General features: G+C 34.3%; 1 protein-coding gene across 1 annotated transcript; it reads right to left on the bottom strand.

The window, feature by feature from the left end:
* Positions 1 to 282: 282 nt before the first annotated feature.
* On the bottom strand, positions 283 to 21,793 carry LOC138317331 (pleckstrin homology domain-containing family M member 2-like). The gene is made up of 16 exons (XM_069258922.1): positions 21,652 to 21,793; positions 18,013 to 18,125; positions 17,280 to 17,389; positions 16,802 to 16,926; positions 16,246 to 16,308; positions 15,896 to 16,036; positions 13,934 to 15,126; positions 13,491 to 13,560; positions 12,922 to 13,077; positions 12,482 to 12,570; positions 10,749 to 10,881; positions 9,270 to 9,484; positions 8,762 to 8,993; positions 8,427 to 8,600; positions 7,890 to 8,009; positions 283 to 5,020 (listed from the first exon to the last, which is right to left on the bottom strand). Exons 1-16 carry the CDS (start codon positions 21,721 to 21,723, stop codon positions 4,922 to 4,924), a joined length of 3,105 nt encoding a protein of 1,034 aa, XP_069115023.1. The 5' UTR covers positions 21,724 to 21,793; the 3' UTR covers positions 283 to 4,921.
* Between the last annotated feature and the right edge of the window lie 124 nt (positions 21,794 to 21,917).

The following is a 21,917-nucleotide window of genomic DNA, read 5'->3' as shown; positions in this document are numbered from 1 at the left end:
AATGAGATCTCCAAATGGTTTAATACTGGTCAAAATCCATCAATATTTGCAATAGTTGTGGGACTTGATAACTTCACCTAATTATTAACAATATTTTCAACTGTAAATAACATTTTTTTGTGATGCTATGCAGGCGACACATCCAATTCCGTGGAATTCTTGTTGAGTTATAGCCTGGAAAAGAATCTCGGATGGACGGAGCCCAATTTAATATTCCTCGCAAACGTGTTTATCGGTGGATGATAAATGGTGTCATCAAATGAAACACAAGAAAAATCAAAAGTTATTGCAAAGTTTTAATAATTCACATTAAAATGACAATAGCATATGGTAACGGAATGGAAGTTGTTTACAAAGGGATTTTTACTGCAGAAAGAATTGTATCTTTATTGAAATGGGACTTCTGTAATCCATGTACCACGTGATACCCGATAACGTTTGTGTAGGATTAGAATCTCTAGCTGTGATGAAATGTTACTCTGTAATTTTCCAGCTGAAATAATGCTATCGTGGAATATCATTTTTAAACATCAAATCGTCGCCAATAGAAACAATAGTCCAGCACGCACAAACACTATCAGGTATCACATGGTTCGTGAATTAGTCCAATTGGTAAAACAATGTTTACATAACATTAATACATCTCTTATAAATTCCATTTTAAGAAAATTGTTAGAGTCTTTAATATATAAAACAGGATCTGGGTAATGTTTAGAACCAAAGGCATGAGAGTATACAAATCTAAATCTCTGATAGACCCAATAAAAACACAAATATAACAGACTCCACAGCTAACTACTACCGATAAAATACAACATATCTGTCAACAAAAGAAAAATATATTTGAGGATTTAAAACTTCTATGAAATTATAGGAGAATGAGAATTGAAGGAAATCAGTCCTGGAGATTTTTTTTTATCTAAAGCTCGAGTTAAATGTGATCATTGTAACATTAAAACAACATACCGTAGGAGTCCAACCTTGTTATTAACTTAATCTGAGTATTTAAACTACTGTATTTCACCACAAATAAGACCGCCACCAAGAGAAGAAAAAAAGGTCAAAGGTCAAAAGTGTGTGGGAGGGAGGGTGTGTCTGTGTTATTTTCAGACATCCCCCTAATTCTGGAAAGGTGTCAAAATAGGTAGGAGTGTGTGCGTCTTATTTACGTCTTATTTACGGGAGATCTTATTTGTGGTGAACTACAGTAGGTGTATTGAGACAGTCAGAACTCTTTGAATTAAACAGGGCCTTCAGATTATTCTACACATTAGAGCTATCGGTACCACATAGTTTAGGGACTTTTGCTATGCCCCTGTATCATTTTCTCCTTCATAGAGGGAAAATGTATGTATTAAACATTGTAAAGACACAGCATTTTTTGTCAAACATGGTAGTTAAAATGTAAAACAAAACTAATAATATGGAATAACAGAGTATTTACTTACATTGATATCACCATGGTGACTATCAAAATGGTGGTGGTCATGTAGGAAAAAAGTAGGTATAAATTACAGCTATCACATCTCTCTTAAAATACACAATGATTGTGGGTATTTATCAGGTTTGTAGTATTACCTTCACAGTAGTTAAATATATATATGAATGATTTAATTATACTAATTCATCAAAATTGTGCAAGTTTTTGTGCAAAAGTATGATACCGTATTCGATCCAATTAGCGCCCATGTCCCTATAAACGCCCCTCCTGCTCTTTGAGGCCTCAATTTCAATTGCCCACGCATAAATAAAGACCAAAACTACACAAAACTGTCTAGATTTGCAATAATTATGTCTTATTAGCACCTTTTCAATTTTTTAAATGCCCTGGGCGCTTATTGGGTCGAATACGGTATTCCAATTAATAGATTAAGCTGTGAATGTGTTTACTAATTTAACTTTCACCCCTAATTAATCAAGCATATTGAAAAATAAATTCTAGAAGCAAAATGGCTAGCTAGGGAGAAACAGATATTTATCTGAAAGTCATGGAAACTGTCTTGGTCAGTTGACTTGGTGGGAATTTAAAAATAACACAGAAACAATATTATATTGAAGACAATATTTGTTTGTAAAGCTTGCTTGTGTCAATTCAATGCAATTATAGTGCAAATGATTTTCAAGCAAGAGATCCCAGAGGGATGTTGGCACCCAGCAGTGAATGTTTTTTTTTTCTTGAATGCACATTGTGAAACTTTACAAGTTAGTTCACAATAAAATCCTTAGCAGAAAAGGTCATTTTAGTTGTCAAATGGTCAATATCTGCCATGTTGTGTTTGTATTTGTTTCAAAATAGAAATGCAAAGCTCAGGACAAAGAAGACCCTACAAGTTTAATTTCAAGCAGCTAGACCTCTTCAGTACTATGAGAAAATGACAAAATCCGAGATGGCTGCTTGTTAGTTATGTTAACGTTGCTTCCTTTTCTTGCAATTGAAAATTTAAAGATACAAAGAAAATTACAATATGAAATATCAGATTGTTTCAAAATTGCAATCGATATGCACCATCACAGTCCAAGGGAAACAAATAAATCGGATTTAAGACAGATCCCTTGAGTACTTTCTGAGAAATAGTCTTGTTAATAAACTTTAACTCTCAAAATCCAAGATGGTGGCCAGTCAACCATCTTGTTAATTGATCTGTCCCTACGATGGACCATGGATGAAATGCAATTTGAATAGCCCATCATCTGATGTCACAGATGGTGGTGGGCTAAAAAAACATATTAACAATAGCAGACATGTAACATATAATATCATCAAATTGGAATGAATTGTTACCATGATTATTAGTTTTGTATTATTCATTATTCAACCATGCATTGTTTAGCGTAAAATGTATAAAACAAGTTATTCCATTATTCAGCTTTGTTTATACATAGAGTACAATGCCTTCTAAAGACAAAGCCAATAGAAGGGCAATTATCATTCTAAATATAGATGTGATGTCATTTATTGTTGTTTCTTTACTAACTCTCCGATTCTAAGATTAACCCTGTAGCAGTTCTGTATGTTACATTTTACGGTGTAATATGTGACTCATTAAATAAAAAAGACCTTAAATACATATATTATATCAATTACATGTACTGGTATATGGATCCAGGTCTTGGGTCATAATCATACAAGCAAATAAAAGTTATCTTCAAGTTGTGTTTTGAACACTACATATAGTTAATCATAAATAACAAATAAGGACAGCCATGTATAAAACTTAAACAGGAAAACAAAAAACAAGCCATTACAAGAGTTTAGGATAACATGTTCATCAATGAAGTTATTTTAGTCAAAATAATATACAATCTTAGATTTATTTTAGATGATAAGTAAAACTTGTCCATGAAGTGGACGTCCATGCTACATCATATAGGGATGGAATGGATATTCTGTCAAATTCATTGTGGCTATGATTACAGCAGTATCTAGCTGCTATCTACAGAACTGCTCATGTGTGGTAAGGTGCCTCAGAAGATACTTTATCTAGTAAGCAATAGGTCTCTTATCATTAGGATATTCTTAGCAGTTGAAAATGTTTACAAGTACAAGCCTATGTTTATAATTTTAATACTTATTATAATTGGACTCATGATCAGTAGATCTAGATCCAACTAGGCACAGCATTGCAGTAGAAATATCTATAAATGAAAAAAAATTGATAAAACTGTGATTGTTCATTCCTTGATGTCATGTTTACTGTTCATGAAAAAATCAACTTTTTATCTAAACACTACGGTCTAAGTAACAGATGTTTAAGTAAAATCATACAAGTATTCTCGAATTGGCATAAAAAAAATCAAGATTTCGTTTAATAGCAGATATTTTAAAATAATGTTTGGAACTTCTCCATGACCATATATAAACTAAATGTTTAAAACACATGATAATGTTATCATCAAATTACTAACCCATAACAACAAACTAATCACAATTATCATAAAATCACAGGAGGCTTTGGCACATAAAACAACAAATTAAACACACGACGTGGTTTTGTCAAAGAGGAAGCAGCTTACACCTGGTAATTAAAATGCAACTGTAAAAACAAGGTAAACATCACGCACTGTAAAAAAAAAATGAATGCTGTGAAATATAAATTCTCATTCTCATAAAATAATTTCACATCACACCATTAAATCTATAAGCATAACATTTTCTTTGTTCATGTACCTATATGTCAAAACTATTGTATTTAGTATTTTTTGGCCTTACCATATCTTTCCAGGGTGTTTGGGTGTCCAGAAGAAGTTCTCGGAACTTTGTTCTTCAAAGCTAATGTAAGGAAGGACAGCATGCAGACTTTGTTTAATTAATTCATTAATTAAAACCTATCAATTATATAATATGTCATTAACCTATGGTCAGCCATTCATGTCAATACATATATAACTCATATGTATCATATACAAACATTTTTAATAATAGAACAATGGTTTCAAAGATAATTTTATATCACTTAATATTGCACAAGTTAACTTGTTATTTAATCATGATCATTTTAAGTCAATCTCAGTCTTAGACAGGGCTGTTCTGTCCACCAACGTAAACCAAATCTCGAGTTTATTGACAGATGAACTGTTTATATCATTAGTTAAGCATACAATATCAACACATATCCAAAGTTACTTATTAGAGGACAATAAATGTTTGGAACATTTTCATAAACTTTGTTTAGAACACAACAAGTAGTACATTGTATAGGCAGACATCTTCAGAACCGGTATATCACTCTCAGATGATATTTCTAATCTCATTTTGAAATATTTCTAATGTTAAGTCATGGCTTGGCCTCCAGGTATGAATGTAATTCCAAAACTAGGTCAAGGTCTTTGCTGAACAACCAGAGATTACCATAATCTTGATTCCAGGTCAAGGTCATGTTTGACTTCCAGAGATGGCTGTAGCTCTGAACTAGGTCATCGGTCATTGTTTGACCTCCAGAGATGACCGTAAAACTGACACCATATCCCGACAACTTTTCTGAAGTGCTACATCAGAAATGGTCATATCAGGGACATCCACCTGTTCAAAGAAAGCAAAAACAGCATCAGATTGGAACAGGAAAAATTGTAAACAAAACAGTATCAGATTGGAACAGGAGAAAGTGTAAACAAAACAGTATCAGATTGGAACAGGAGAAAGTGTAAACAAAACAGCATCAGATTGGAACAGGAGAAAGTGTAAACAAAACAGTATCAGATTGGAACAGGAGAAAGTGTAAACAAAACAGTATCAGATTGGAACAGGAGAAAGTGTAAACAAAACAGTATCAGATTGGAACAGGAGAAAGTGTAAACAAAACAGCATCAGATTGGAACAGGAGAAAGTGTAAACAAAACAGTATCAGATTGGAACAGGAAAAAGTGTAAACAAAACAGTATCAGATTGGAACAGGAGAAAGTGTAAACAAAACAGTATCAGATTGGAACAGGAGAAAGTGTAAACAAAACAGTATCAGATTGGAACAGGAGAAAGTGTAAACAAAACAGCATCAGATTGGAAAGGAGAAAGTGTAAACAAAACAGTATCAGATTGGAACAGGAAAAGTGTAAACAAAACAGTATCAGTTTGGACAGGAGAAAGTGTAAACAAAACAGTATCAGATTGGAACAGGAGAAAGTGTAAACAAAACAGTATCAGATTGGAACAGGAGAAAGTGTAAACAAAACAGATCATTGGAACAGAAAATGTAACAAAACATATCAGTTTGGAACAGGAAAAATGTAAACAAAACAGTATCAGATTGGAACAGGGAGAAAGTGTAAACAAAACAGATCAGATTGGAACAGGAGAAAGTGTAAACAAAACAGTATCAGATTGGAACAGGAGAAATTGTAAACAAAACAGTATCAGTTTGGAAACAGGAGAAAGTGTAAACAAAACAGTATCAGTTTGGAACAGGAGAAAAGTGTAAACAAAACAGATCAGATTGGAACAGGAGAAAGTGTAAACAAAACAGTATCAGATTGGAACGGGAAAATTGTAAACAAAACAGCATCAGATTGGAACAGGAGAAAGTGTAAACAAAACAGTATCAGATTTGGAACAGGAGAAAATGTAAACAAAACAGATATCAGATTGGAACAGGAGAAAGTGTAAACAAAACAGTATCAGATTGGAACAGGGAGAAAGTGTAAACAAAACAGTATCAGATTGGAACGGAAAAGTGTAAACAAAACAGTATCAGATTGGAACAGGAGAAAGTGTAAACAAAACACATCAGATTGGAACAGGAGAAAGTGTAAACAAAAACAGTATCAGATTGGAACAGGAGAAAGTGTAAACAAAACAGTATCAGATTGGAACATGAGGAGAAAGTGTAAACAAAACAGTATCAGATTGGAATAGGAGAAATTGTAAACAAAACAGCATCAGATTGGAACAGGAGAAAGTGTAAACAAAACAGTATCAGTTTGGAACAGGACAAAGTGTAAACAAAACAATCAGTTGGAACAGGACAAAGTGTAAACAAAACAGTATCAGATTGGAACAGGAGAAAGTGTAAACAAAACAGTATCAGATTTGGAACAGGAGAAATTGTAAACAAAACAGCATCAGATTGATTGGAACAGGAAAAGTGTAAACAAAACAGTATCAGATTGGAACAGGAGAAAGTGTAAACAAAACAGTAAACAAAAAGTGTAGTATCAGATTGGAACAGGAGAAAGTGTAAACAAAACAGTAAAGATCATATTGGAACAGGAGAAAGTGTAAACAAAACAGTATCAGTTTGGAACAGGAGAAAGTGTAAACAAAACAGTATCAGATTGGAACAGGAGAAAGTGTAAACAAAACAGTATCAGATTGGAACAGGAGAAAGTGTAAACAAAACAGCATCAGATTGGAACAGGAAAAATGTAAACAAAACAGCATCAGATTGGAACAGGAGAAAGTGTAAACAAAACAGTATCAGATTGGAACAGAGAAAGTGTAACAAAACAGATCAGATTGGAACAGGAGAAAGTGTAAACAAAACAGTATCAGATTGGAACATGAGGAGAAAGTGAAACAAAACAGTATCAGATTGGAATGGGAGAAAGTGTAAACAAAACAGTATCAGATTGGAACAGGAAAAAGTGTAAACAAAACAGTATCAGTTTGGAACAGGACAAAGTGTAAACAAAACAGCATCAGATTGGAACAGGAGAAAGTGTAAACAAAACAGCATCAGATTGGAACAGGAAAAAGTGTAAACAAAACAGCATCAGATTGGAACGGGAGAAAGTGTAAACAAAACAGTATCAGATTGGAACAGGAGAAAGTGTAAACAAAACAGCATCAGATTGGAACAGGAGAAAGTGTAAACAAAACAGTATCAGATTGGAACATGAGGAGAAAGTGTAAACAAAACAGTATCAGATTGGAATAGGAGAAATTGTAAACAAAACAGCATCAGATTGGAACAGGAGAAAGTGTAAACAAAACAGTATCAGTTTGGAACAGGACAAAGTGTAAACAAAACAGTATCAGTTTGGAACAGGACAAAGTGTAAACAAAACAGCATCAGATTGGAACAGGACAAAGTGTAAACAAAACAGCATCAGATTGGAACGGGAAAAAGTGTAAACAAAACAGCATCAGATTGGAACGGGAAAAAGTGTAAACAAAGCATCAGATTGGAACAGGAGAAAGTGTAAACAAAACAGCATCAGATTGGAACAGGAGAAAGTGTAAACAAAACAGCATCAGATTGAAACAGGAGAAAGTGTAAACAAAAACAAAACAGTATCAGATTGGAACATGAGGAGAAATACATGTACCAGGCTATTTTATCACAAAATATCATATTCTTTTTACAGTAAGATAAATATAAAGCATGTCAAAGACGGAAATGTGGCATCGCAGACATGAACAACAAAGATAACCAAGAGACACCATGCTTAATATTTACCTGATAATGAGTTGACCATGCTGAAGAGAGAGCCTGCATGAATCGTTCAGTTTCTGGACCGTCATTAAAGTACAGTACCCATTGGTCAGCACTGACCCCTTGGTCATGTGACTCAAACTCCTACAAATGAAAATAGGTCAGATTGAGGAGATGGGCTAATTATTTACAGTCTCATAGGTATGAGGGAAAACACAGTCTATAAGCATACAGTAGGGCACAAAATTTTGGGATCAATTAAAAAAGAATTAAATATGCTGATAATCGTCAAGTTTTCTTTGATGAACATTTAAACATTGTATACCAGAAACACTTTTTAATTAATACCAAAATGTTTCTAGTATACAATGTTTTAATTGTAAACTTATTACAGGCCCAATATCAGGGTCTCTACGTTTCTTCATTATTGATAAATTGTTTAAAGATTGAAGCCTATTTGACCCTCGTGACCTTCAATGAAGGTCAAGGTCATTCATTTGAACAAATTTAGTAGCCCTTTATCCCAGCATGCTACAAGCACGAAAGATTGAAAGTACTTACAAGGATACAGTAGTTATTTACCGACGGGTCGGTCAGTACGTTGGTAATGTCCAGTAGGTTGGCACTGCCCAGAGTCCTAAGGAAACTTGTCTGGACATCCTCATGGCACATTAACAATTTCTGAGGGGTCAGTACAAGGCAGCAAGGGAGACAACTCACCATCTTTGATGTGTCCTGTAAGGGGTGTAGTGAAAGATATTAGATCTTGCAATATTAAACCAGGAAAGAAAAACAACAACTTTAATGTCAAACAACGACCAACAAATTCTTAAAGTCAGAACAAAACCCTTGTTATCCTAGACAGTTTTATTTTGATATGAAGAATGTAATGTTACCTCAAGCCCCTGTGCTACAGCCCTACACAGGCTCTGTAACCATTCGTTGGCCTCTACATCAGTAGCCAGGGCGATCTGCCAGGTGGTACCATTACCCATGATGATCTGGATACAGTGGTCGCGGTCCGTGTTGGAGGCACGGCGACAGCCAATACAATCATCACCTCCCAGCTGGACAAAGTGGAGTGGCTTCCCGCTGGTCTTATTGGCATACACACACAGCATACCATCTCTGAGGAAGTCAGAGAAATCAGCAAATCTTAGTCAATACTTTACAAAAGGCTATCTTAAACACGCTTACGTTTGAACGATCAATATTTGACCAAAATAGTAACCAGTTTGAAATTTGGGATTCTAATCAATACATATAACACAGCACTGTTGAAAAGTAATTTCAAATAGAACTCATTTAATTCACTGGCTTCCCAAGCATAAATACTGCTGAAATACTATCTGCTAAAATTTGTACATATACAGAACTTTCCCCATACAACCCCTGTAAACATACTTGAGGACAACGTAGGCTGGTTTCCACGACGTCCCATAAATCAAAGCTGTTGGATCTTGGACAGTGCTAAGAAGGGTGCTACCGAGCGATGCCCCGGCCTCATTAATCTTATACAGGAGGTGTCCTTCTCTGTACGTACTGTCAGAGTTATTCCCCTTAGTTGTAGGGTCGTCCCAATGGACGAGTGAGTAACAGCAGATTTCAACAGCTGATACCTGTAACAAATACCAAGGTAAAACTCCTAACATACATAAAAGGTCTGTAAACCAAGTTATTTACACATACATTCGTATACCTTATTTCGTGCCGTTAATTTCAACATACATTAAGTCATAAACAAGGGTTCATAAACATTTGATAATTAAGTTTAAACAATTACATGTATAGTCATGAAACATTTGATTTGTGTAAACCCATCACTACCTCAAATTAACATTCTTTGGTTGCATTAGCACTGTTAGCACTGTTATGAGAGATTTGCCTACCTCACATCGACATTCATTGGCCGCATTAGTACTATTCTGAGAGATTTGCCTACCTCACATCGACATTCATTGGCCGCATTATTACTCTTCTGAGAGATTTGCCTACCACACATCGACATTCATTGGCTTCATTAGTACTGTTCTGAGAGATTTGCCTACCTCACATCGACATTCATTGGCCGCATTAGTACTATTCTGAGAGATTTGCCTACCACACATCGACATTCATTGGCTGCATTAGTACTATTCTGAGAGATTTGCCTACCAAACATCGACATTCATTGGCTGCATTAGTACTATTCTGAAAGATTTGCCTACCTCACATCGACATTCATTGGCCGCATTATTACTATTCTGAGAGATTTGCCTACCACACATCGACATTCATTGGCCGCATTAGTACTATTCTGAGAGATTTGCCTACCTCACATCGACATTCATTGGCTGCATTAGTACTATTCTGAAGATTTGCTGAATCGACATTCATTGGCTGCATTTACTATTCTGAGAGATTTGCCTACCTCACATCGACATTTGGCGCATTAGTACTATTCTGAGAGATTTGCCTACCTCACATCGACATTCATTGGCGCATTTAGTACTATTCTGAAAGATTTGCCTACCTCACATCGACATTCATTGGCCGCATTAGTACTATTCTGAGAGATTTGCCTACCTCACATCGACATTCATTGGCCGCATTAGTACTATTCTGAAAGATTTGCCTACATCACATCGACATTCATTGGCTGCATTAGTACTATTCTGAAAGATTTGCCTACCTCACATCGATATTCTTTTGCTGCATTAGTACCATTCTGAAAGATTTGCCTAACTCACATCGATATTCTTTGACTGCATTAGTACTATTCTGAGAGATTTGCCTAACTCACATCGATATACTTTGTCTGAATAGGTACTATTCTCAGAGATTTGCCTACCTCACATTGACATTCTTTGGCTGCATTATTACTGTTCTGAGAGATTTGCCTACCTCACATTGACATTCTTTGGCTGCATACTTCTTCAGGGCGATCTTCTGTGTGGTTGCATCAGTTAAAACTGAAATCTTAGGAACATCAAAGTCACCCTTGTCTATAGCTTGACTCAGGCATCCAACAATCGACCTGTTATACAAATATATGTTATTATATTATATTATACATGTATATATGACAATTGATAGCCATCATTCCAAAAATACAATAGACTTGACAATAAATCATTCGTACAATTTATAGGCATCATTCCAAAAACAACCTGACTAAAATTCCTGATTAGCAAAGTTGAAACATCCCAGGAATAAAACAATAAAGCTTTTGTTTGTATTCTACTGTAAAGACAGTTAAATTGTGTTTGCAGGGAACCCAATATTGATATTAGTTTTTGTTATTAATATACTGGTAGATTAATGGGGATCTATAAATTTAGAAAACAAACACCTAAATTATACCTGATGGTTACGATTCTATCCCCTGTTAAATCTAGTGATACCTTACATGTCTATAAATCACTTCTTATGTGTGGTTGATCAAGATTTTGTATGCATCATGTCGACTAACCAAGTCTTATTGCTAACATGTTGAGTTGCTAATAAATTTTGACGAAATATGCGAAAAAATATAGATTTTAGGCAAAAAAACACCAGGAGATTTAGGTAGCAGAAAACAGTAGATTTGGACAATCTATGAAAATAAGACGCATGCCTTAGAAATATAGATATAGTCACAGGGGTTTCATTATCTTTTGGGAGAGGCGGTACAATGGCAATTTCAGGGGGTACTTTTCTATACTATCTATATGCTATCTACCTGGTAATGTTATTTAGCCTAAATCAGGCGTAGATAGCATACAGATGGTATAGAAAAGTACCCCCTGAAATTGCCATTGTACCGCCTCTCCCAAAAGATAATGAAACCCCTGATAAGTCATTTAACTGTTAAAAAATCTGTACAAAAGTATCTATATATAATTAATCAGCACAACTTTTGCAATTACAATTTGATATTTTGATACAGATTTGGCCATATTCTGTGCTTATTCATGCATGTGAATACCATGGTAACAACGACAAAATACCTGAAAAATTGCAAAATATCATGATTTTTAGCCCAAAATTGCAGAAAATTGTACACAATTTTTTTCTTAAGACCTGCCTTAAATTGAGCACTTCTATCACAATGGCAAAATAAGCTTATTCATTTCATAGGTCGATTTTGTGGATTTTTCAATATTTTTGCCTAAACCGCGCCATGGATTTCCCTTCAAGTAAAGCTAGCATTTCCGGTCAAGATGCACTTCAGGAGGAGCCCAGAATTGTAATCTCTAACCCATTTTTGTTATGTTTATTTTTGAAAAAATTGAAACTTCAAAAAAATTCAAACCCTCCATATTGGATGTACCAATATCAGAATATATTTGATTTTTAATTTTATATGCATGGCTCAAAACAGGGGCTCCCCACTTAATAAAAATATAGACCGGGGCCAGGCTGTTCTTCTCTGGTCTGCTACCTTAGATGATCTTTCAGCAAAAAGTCATGACATTAATTCACTAGCTAAAGAGTGTCTAGTAGCGTTTGTTAGACCTAATTTGACTTTACTGGAGCAAACAAATTGAGTCCTTTTTAACCCTGACATGGTAATGAGGCTGTAGTACAACTGTTTAATAGGGAATATCAGCTAAACAAGTCGATAAGAATCCAGTTGACGCTATAATGACATTTACCTTGTTACAAGCTGGCTTCCCGTTGTAATCCAATATTGTTTTCGTCGGTTCAGACAAACAATCTGAATCACTTGATCCGACAAGCTCAGCTGTAATACAAACAAACAAATTATACATTGTACATGTACATTTACTAGCCTTTACTAGAAATTTTCGTTAAAAATAATTACAGTCCTACACTTAAGCAAACTTGTGGCTCATTTGGATTGGGTCAGTTTTGTTTATCATTCTATTAAACAACAAGGGGATTTAAAGAACATGCTAGCTCAACATTGGAGGAGAAGGAAAGCTAAAGCACTGGGAAAAACCACAGGCCTACAGTCGGTACATGGTAACTGCCACACATGGGTTTTGAACTTGAAACCCACAGAGGGAGGGCCAGTGATAACATATAATGGGACCCTGAAGTACATGTTACAGTTGATATTTTGATACATTACTGAGATGTAGTCGAGTTGTTGGTATGGGATGGAGGAATCCTTGACAAAGTGGTGATCACTCTGAGTCTGAGACAGGAGGTGAAGAGCACGATTAGTGACCAACAAAAACACAGTGTTAGCCTCTCCTTCCGTGTGTCCAGTCCGCGTGGCAAAGGCCTGTAAAACATATATATATACACTCAAATTTTCTCCAAGACTGTGAGGTATTCCCCAAAGATCAAATTGCTCCCCCCCCCCCCAAATAAATGATACATTGATCAGAGTGTTTGATATGTTACCTCATCCTTATAAAAAACTGTCTGTATTGTTATTATCACGTTACAATTAGGAACCACCTTGGAAACATTCATTTTAACAGAGATCTGTTTTCCAAACAGATGAAGGCATTATTAATACCATTTAGTTTCTTTTTATGTTGATATTATTTAATCAAAGTACTGTAAGTACTGAAGGAGGCATACAAATTCATAAAATGGCCACAGTTTTAAAATTGTATGACTTAAATAGTTTCTTTACGTGACTAATACAGTCATTACCAAACTTTATCAAAATCTAGAAATAATCCTTACCTTGATGAACTCCTCGTCTGAATCATCAAATACATCTAACATCAGGTAGAGCTTTGTATTGTTGTTCAATCTGAAGAATAATAATATATACTGATTATTATCTAATGTAGATTTGAAATGGTGAATGAAACATCAAAACAGTTCTTCTTATGAGCCTGGACCCAGGTGGATTGTGTGAAAACAATACAGCACACAACATGGTTTATCTGAACTAGATATATACATGTATTATACCATGTTTTTTACCCCATGATACATGATTTTCTTTCCCGACCCATTTGTTGTACCGGTAATCACCAGTAGAACTAGTTTAATACATGTGTGAATCCGATTATGGTTCAAGACATTAAGATCCTTTCACACTAAAATTTAAGTTCCAGTTTATTGAGCAATGACAATGAATGAGAATAAACACTGTACAATAATTACTCGGACATATTTACCTGACTTCTCCAGCTATTGTTTCTTCCTCATCCTCCAAAACATTTCCATTCTCAATATCAATGTCCTCTGGCTCCTCTTCAAACATACGGGGGTGGAGGTCAGGATTTGACTGGCTCAGCATGTCATCCACACGATCTTGCATTTCAGATGTTGCCGATTTCTGAGTAGGTGATGATGAATATATTGCACTTTTCCCATCCACCTCGGATTGTATATGAGAAGATGAAGTTTCAGCACCAAAAGTTTGTATTTCTGAGTTTTTCTCATCACTGTCCTGTTGCAAATCAACAACAGTATCATCTGTTTTCCTTACACCCATGTCATTAATTAATTCCTTATCTTCATGAACAGGTGAAATTCTTTTCAGTTCTGTTGACAACTTTTCCATGTCTTTCTCTAATGTTTCTATACTCTCTGTTTTCTCCATAATCACATGAACTTTCGCTAGTGAATCATTTTCAGGGGACATAACTCCAGTTTTATTTTCACTAGATTTTGAACTTGCAGCAGCTAAATCTAAGGCTTGTTGTTCTATGGAACCCCCCTGTGCGGATACTATTTGAGAATTTTGAGAATCTTTATACACATTAAAATAGTCTGACTGTGAGTTCTGTATGGGTGTATGTTTGTATATATTATAGTCCGAGTCCTCCTTACTCATGTCTACAAATGCAATGTTATAATTCTCCATGACCTTTGTCCTGTCATTTCCATGCTGTACAAGGTTCACATCTAATGAATCCTGACTACTCTCCATCCCATCACCTGGTGAACGGTCAGGAAGTTTACTGTAATCTCTATCATCAAAATCTAATATCTCAGATAAACTTGGTTCGTGGGACAACCATGAATTCTGAGACTGGGAATGGTCTGGGGCTGTTTGTTTAGGCACATCTTCCTTAACTTCCTCTCTGTGCACTTTATGACTTTTCTTCCCTGACTTTTTCTTTTTCCTACCAGCAGACACACGGATAACTTTCAACTCCTCCTCGTGTTCTTCCAATGAGAGCTCACGATCGTGACCTCTATGGAAACTTGACCTTTTGCTGTCCATATGGCTGTCTCGATCATTCACCAGTATTCCTGAGTCGACTGATCCTGCTTTAGAATGACTAGCCTCCTCACCGTTCTGGCTGTGTGTGTCACTCTCGTTACGACCTTTACCTGTGTAATCTACAGCACTGGTGAACGACTAGAGAGAAACAGAATTTACATTTGTCAGAAAACATTAAATATGTGTTTAAATTAAATGTTAGGCATGTTACATATCACATTTATAATTGAGGTAAAGTTATTTCTTTGACTTGAATTAACGAAATAAAACCAAAGACCAGATTTTGTCTTATAATATGTAATAAATCTCAACTGACAGAGCTAAAAAGAAGATTTTTTCTGGGTGTTGAAGTCAGTGTTTTACACATATATCTAACATATCACCTTCGTTAATATAAAACCAGTTAAAACATTTTGTTATGATCAACAACATAACTTATAATTCATATATGCCATCATATTTTCATGTGACTGTATGCACAGTAAAAATGAAAGAATAAGAGGGATTTTACTCCTGTACATTTAATCCATGTTTAAAATTTCAGAATTAACAGACTTTCTGTATTCCCCATTGACACAAGCTTAAGCTGTTAGCTTGAGATGCGCCAATTAATAGCCATATATTACCAGCACCCTAACTTACTAAATTACGAGCCCTTGCAGCAGAGTAAATTACTGAATTACGTGCCCTTGGACCGGAATAACTTACTGAAATACTGCCATTGGAGAGCGGAGTAAATTACTGAATTGTGTGCCCTTGGAGCGGAGTAACTAACTGAATTATGTGCCCTTGGAGCGGAGTAAATTACTGAATTGTGTGCCCTTGGAGCGAAGTAACTAACTGAATTACATGCCCTTGGAACAGAGTAAATTACTGAATTGTGTGCCCTTTGAGCGGAGTAACTTACTGAATTACGTGCCCTTGGAGATGTGAAACTGTCCATACTACACAAAGACAGATGGTCATCCTCCTGTGTAGCCGAATTGGCTGAACTTGTCCTTGACCGACTGCCTGGTGGATATGTCCCAAGGTCAAGGTAGGGCACATCCTAAAACAGCAATAATTGACTTTTGTTAACTCACACTTGAAAATAAACAAGATTTAACAGCATAATTAACATGTAAACATGATCCTATACAATGTTGCACCAAATGTCAGGTACGATTAATCAATGTTAACTGTGAAATATCAGTGTAAAAATTCTGATCAATGTTAATAAGAATATTTTTCAAAAAGTCAATGATGAATAATACATACGAAGTCAAGCTGAAAGATGGCATACTCAAGACCTGAGGTCAAGGTCAGTAGAACATTCATCCTCTGTAATGAAATTGAGGTATAATTTGTTACCATATTAAGTAAAACCAACTTGTCAAATCCATACGTAGTAAGATATGACCCAACTGTACAGGGGAGATAATTCACTTAAAGGTCTTCTAATCAAAGGAGCAAAATAAATATTAAAATGAAAATTATTTTGTTCTTTTGTTTTTGTACTTGTGGTATGGAAGAATATAAAGTGTTCATTAAATGACTACAGTATTGATTTCAAGTTATGTCTTATTTTGTAAAATGGGTCTTCAAAATCAGGAAAGAGGAATGTCGATAACTGTAAAGGAAAACCAACATGAGGAATTTTGAAGTTCAGAGATAATCCCTTAAGACAAGTGTGATACATCTTTTGGAATTCCAAGTACATTTAATTGCATTATTGACTCGGATATAAGGACATGCCTAGTATTATGCCTGGTATACATCACTGTTAAATAACTAAGGGAGTATGCCATATTAGTGCCCCAATCTATTTCTGTACCTGCTCGTCAAGGACAAATGCTTCCCGTACATAATGTTTTTTGACTAGTTTTTTGTTGTCTAGATAACATCTGATGTAACTTTCAAGGACGCATTCATTTAAAGTCATCATCAGCCAGGCTCTCCCTATAAAAAAACAGAACACAGAATTCATATCAATTTTTGTTTTTATTTATGAAAGATTAGTATATTGCAAATACTCTTATCTGCTGTGTATAATGACAAAATCACATTTTCTCACTGGAAGGCATAATGTCCACATAGATTATATAATTACAACATCAAATTACAAACTGTATTGGGTGTTTTTTCCATATCTAAAAAATGAATTTTGTGCATTTTTATTTCTATTGCTTAAAATATGAATTTGTTGACATGAGACACAGTCTACCTTTTATAATTTCCAGATGGTAATTAAAACTTGACCAAGATATGTAGTGATATTACAGAAATGACTGATCTCCTTTATAAATAGTTACCTCGACCAAGATCTGTGGTAATATTGCGAAGTCGACTTATCTCCTTAACAGCATCCTTCCTGGTAAAGTCCTTCACCACTTTCCAGTAACCGTAATTAATGTGTCGTAGACTGTAATACAAATTAATTCTGTGAGTCCTCTAACCTCATTCTCATCTGTTTCGTCTACATATAAATGTAATCACAATTACCAACAATTTTTCTATCATTTGTTAGTCTTCATTTCAGCTATAACTAAATCTGTAAACTTCTTATTTAGGACAATATTGGCCTGACAAAGATTAGGAACAACAATTTGGAAAATATTTTCCTGCATGGTGCAGTTTGACATGACAATTATTGTAGTTTATGTAGTAATGTATTTAAATGTACTTTTTAGATTTTAATTTGAAGGAAAGTGTTGAAAAGCACGAATTCATTATGAAAAGTACTTAAAATTTTAAGTAGATAATCACATTGCAGTGATATTTTAGGTACATTTAGGGCTGAATAAAGGCCCCTTCCCCTTGAGAAATTTTGCTTTTTTCCCCCCATTTTTATGTAAATATTTTCTAAAATAAAAGGAAAATTCTCTAAAATATACATGTATCTCAAGAAAAATACATTGTAAATTTTTCCCAGTTTTAAAATGGTACATGTCCCTGACATTTATGATTAAGGAAATCACTTCACCATTTACTCTCAAGAATATATTATGTACTTTACTGTATCATGATCATATATAAGTATCTTACCCATGGAGAAAGACATGATCAAAGTTCTCAGTAAGTCGCTGACATGGCCGGTCATTATTTGTCAGATACACTGGATCCTCTCCACAACCACATGCTATTTGGTATTCTTGAATCTGATATCATCACAATAAAAAATAAAGACACATTCAATTTATAATGTAGGTCAATCTTCCATCCATCCTAGGCCTGGTAATCACTACCTTTTTAACACATAATTGAATGGGTTTTTTTTATACATGTTGCACTTTGAATTAATTTGACCGTATACATGTATATAATCACTGCATTTAATTACTAACTTATAGCCACTCAAAAATTGTCACTACCATCATAATCAAGCCTTTTTATACATCACTTTGAATAAATATTGTGTTCATTAGCAAATATTTTCAGTTTATATATACATATGTATTTGACACACCCATTGAACATTGGTGTTAATCATTTTTAAAACAGTGTTATTCTGAAGAACATTTTTTTAGCAATATAATATATATTAAGCTTTTTACAGAACAATTAATTATAAACTTGTATAAATCTTGGAGCCTGATAAAGATATATGATATCTATAGTGATGGAAATCAAATTGATATTGTTATATTATCTATTAAATAAACGGAATAATCAACTGAATGATTTTTGATAAAAATCGGATACCGATACAGAATGTATAAAAATTAAACTCTTATTTTACTTTCAACAGCATTTCCCTGAATCTCTGAATAAACTGAAAAGAGCTTTGGTCATGTCAAAATTTGCCTGTAAACCTCCTTCAAGGTTGAATTTATAAGTCTGAAGAAAGGCTTAACTATAAATTTCCATGCCCATGTCATTTTGGGATCTCAATAAAGCTCCTGTATTGATTAGTTTTGTTTCATTAATTTCTCTAATTCTCTTATTGGAACAGCATTGTTAATGTTTTTAGATTATATTAAAATGAATTATATATGAAATTGCAATTCGGTCAAATATTAAATTGGTTTTCACACTCTTTAACAATCGTTATTAAAATTATATTTAAAACTAGAGTTGGTAGCAGATCTAGACATATACACGGTAGGCATATCATTCAGTTAGATCATAAGATCACCCATACTAATTTGTCTGCCTTTTGATGTCCCTATGTAAATGAACTAGGGTGTACAGTAGCAACATTATATATACTCAGTTACGTACAATTTCTGGTTTTTCAAAAAAAAATTATTAACTAAATTAGCTAAGTTCTCAAAATTAAACAAGAGCTGTTGGAAAACAGCAAAGCTCGCCTATTCAAAAGAAGTTGATGTTCAAGTATTTACTATTTAAACATGGAAATATGACAAATTAACAGACTCAAAAAAATTACCTAAAGGGCCCCAAATTGGTTGTATTATCACGTTCAGCATCCATTCACATTAGGAAAATAAAATCATAAAACATTTATGATGACTTATGCTTAAACAATTGACAAAATAGAAACTTGCTCAAAAACTTTAACATGGAAATATGACAAATAAACACACTCAAAAAACCCCTAAAGGGCCCCAAATTGGTTGTATTATCACGTTCAGCATCCATACACATTAGGAAAATAAAATCATAAACATTTATGATGACTTAAGCTTAAACAATAGACAAAATAGAAACTTGCTCAAAATACTTTAACGTGGAAATATGACAAATTAACAGACTCAAAAAAAACCTAAAGGGGTCCCAAATTGGTTGTATTATCACGTTCAGCATCCATACACCTTAGGAAAATAAAATCATAAACATTTATGATGACTTAAGCTTAAACAATTGACGAAACAGAAACTTGCTCAAAAACTTTAACGTGAAATGGGACGCCAACGCTGACGCCGATGCCATTAGACGCCCATTACTCGGGGTGACAACATTAGCTCCCCTATTCTTCGAATAGGCGAGCTAATTACATTACTCATAATATGTTATTGTAATAATAAGAAAGGAAATGATAAATATATAATGTTATTGTTTTCTCATGAAACTAGATCTATGAAAAATATTTTGGTATGAAAAAAATGTATGTGTACCAATAAAAATATCAAAAATATAGTTTGGGTAGAGGCTGGAGTGAAAGGGTAGATAAACATGAAATTTCAAATCTAATATGGTTTACCAAAAGTATTCCTGTATTCTCCTAAAATGTTTCTAGATATTTTATCTAAGCTGCACAGTAGCTGCACAAAAATTAACAAAAAAATCCTTCACTTTCAGTCACTGTCCATAACTTTTCATATGCCATTATACTGTGCCAATCTCTATAGATATACAGACATAAATCGCCAAAATTGACGGTCCATAAGTACCTGGCTCATTTTATGAAACAAGCCAGGTACACCTATACATTGCAAAGAAGAAGAATATAGGGCGTTTGTGATTATACAGTTTGACTGGTTGGACCTAGTTTTTCGTTTATGAATTAAACAGGTTGAGCACAACCCTGCATATGGGTAAACAGCTACCCATTTGAGTAACAGTTACCTGTTTGAGTAATCAATAAGTTAACCAAATGAGGAATTTTGTGTAAGAAGAATGCATGAAGTTGTTTTAAACTTTTTTTATAAAAAAAGGGCGTAATAATTTTTGACATGGCACCATGCATTACAAACATAACTTAGTACATTATTAATCATAATTTAATCAAAATGGGATAAACTTCATTGTCTCAATTTTGATAAAACTCACAAACTAAACCAACTCCATTGCTTACTATGGTGCTATAATAGAACACAGGTAAAAAACTCATTCAACCATGACACTTGGACTGAATTTCCATAATGGCTATACACTGTAGTCAATGGATCTTAGATCTTTTTAATTAGATCAGTTTTAAAGATGCTCCACCGCCGACAGAGCATACATTATATTCATCATTTGAACAATAATTGGTTTTTAATTGTGTATATGTATGTCTAATTAACACATAAAATAATATATAATATGATTTATTTTGCCTTTGGTGTATGCGCAATCAGTATTTCATTCCATAAAGGATAGAGTGCCACAGAATTTTTTCGGGATGCAATTAATTATTAATCCTATTTTTAACTTGAAGTAAAATTAGAAGCTCAAACTTTTCAATGGTGGTAACGGTGTAAAGTAAGTAACTTTTGTAACTAAAGAAAAATACTAAATTGTCTGCTGCTGTATTTAATAGTGAAAAAATACCATTTGTCATCAGTGGAGCATCTTTAAGGCATATTCTAAAACATTATAATGGTGACCCTTTCTTAATAATAATTTTTAAAACAACATTATGCGTTTTATTTTTTACATAATTCCTTAATTAGGTAACTTATTGATTACTACTAACTGTTACTCAAATGGGTAACTGTTACCCATATGCAGGGTTGTGTCCAACCTGTTTAAGACAGACCTGGTGGTTTTATATTGTTTACAGATCTAGACGTACGTGCCTTGACAAAGCCCTCACAGGCATGTATAAAACAACTACAGGTCCGTCAGGATTTATACTTGAAATAATGACTTTAACAAACAGTCGAACCGGTTGTTCCGAATAAACGAAAACGGCGTCCACAGCACTTTAATTTGTAGATTTGTGATCATAATCATGTGATGCCGGTGACTGTCAAAATTTACTTAGGGGTCGTTTAGACATCTTTGGGGGAATCTTACCGACTTCACCGACTTGGCAACATTAGCTACAATTCTGTCCTTTAACCGGAGACGTTCCGGTGCTGAAGCCATCACGGTCAAAAGTATTTTTTCACATTTTAAAAACAAAACAAGACTTTCCTGTCAGGTGAGAGCAGACACTTCCGCCTACATATATTACTTAGCACAAGAAATCGAATTGGTCGTATTTTCGAATTTTATTTTCTGCTCTTATCAGACAAAACAAGTTTTAAATATATTAGCGTATAAATATCATCAAATTAACT

Source organism: Argopecten irradians, chromosome 1 (genome assembly GCF_041381155.1).
Source record: "Argopecten irradians isolate NY chromosome 1, Ai_NY, whole genome shotgun sequence".
NCBI lineage: Eukaryota > Metazoa > Mollusca > Bivalvia > Pectinida > Pectinidae > Argopecten > Argopecten irradians.
Note: the sequence above shows the minus strand (reverse complement) of the source record. Positions and strands in the feature narration are given on the sequence as shown.

Coding starts and splice junctions, on each gene's coding strand:
- LOC138317331 (XM_069258922.1), bottom strand. CDS start 21,723: ATGGCTTCAGCACCGGAACGTCTCCGGTTAAAGGACAGAATTGTAGCT. Junction 13,078..13,490: donor CAGACGAGGAGTTCATCAAG/GTAAGGATTATT, acceptor TATGTTTTACAG/GCCTTTGCCACGCGGACTGG. Junction 12,571..12,921: donor AACAACTCGACTACATCTCA/GTAATGTATCAA, acceptor TTTGTATTACAG/CTGAGCTTGTCGGATCAAGT.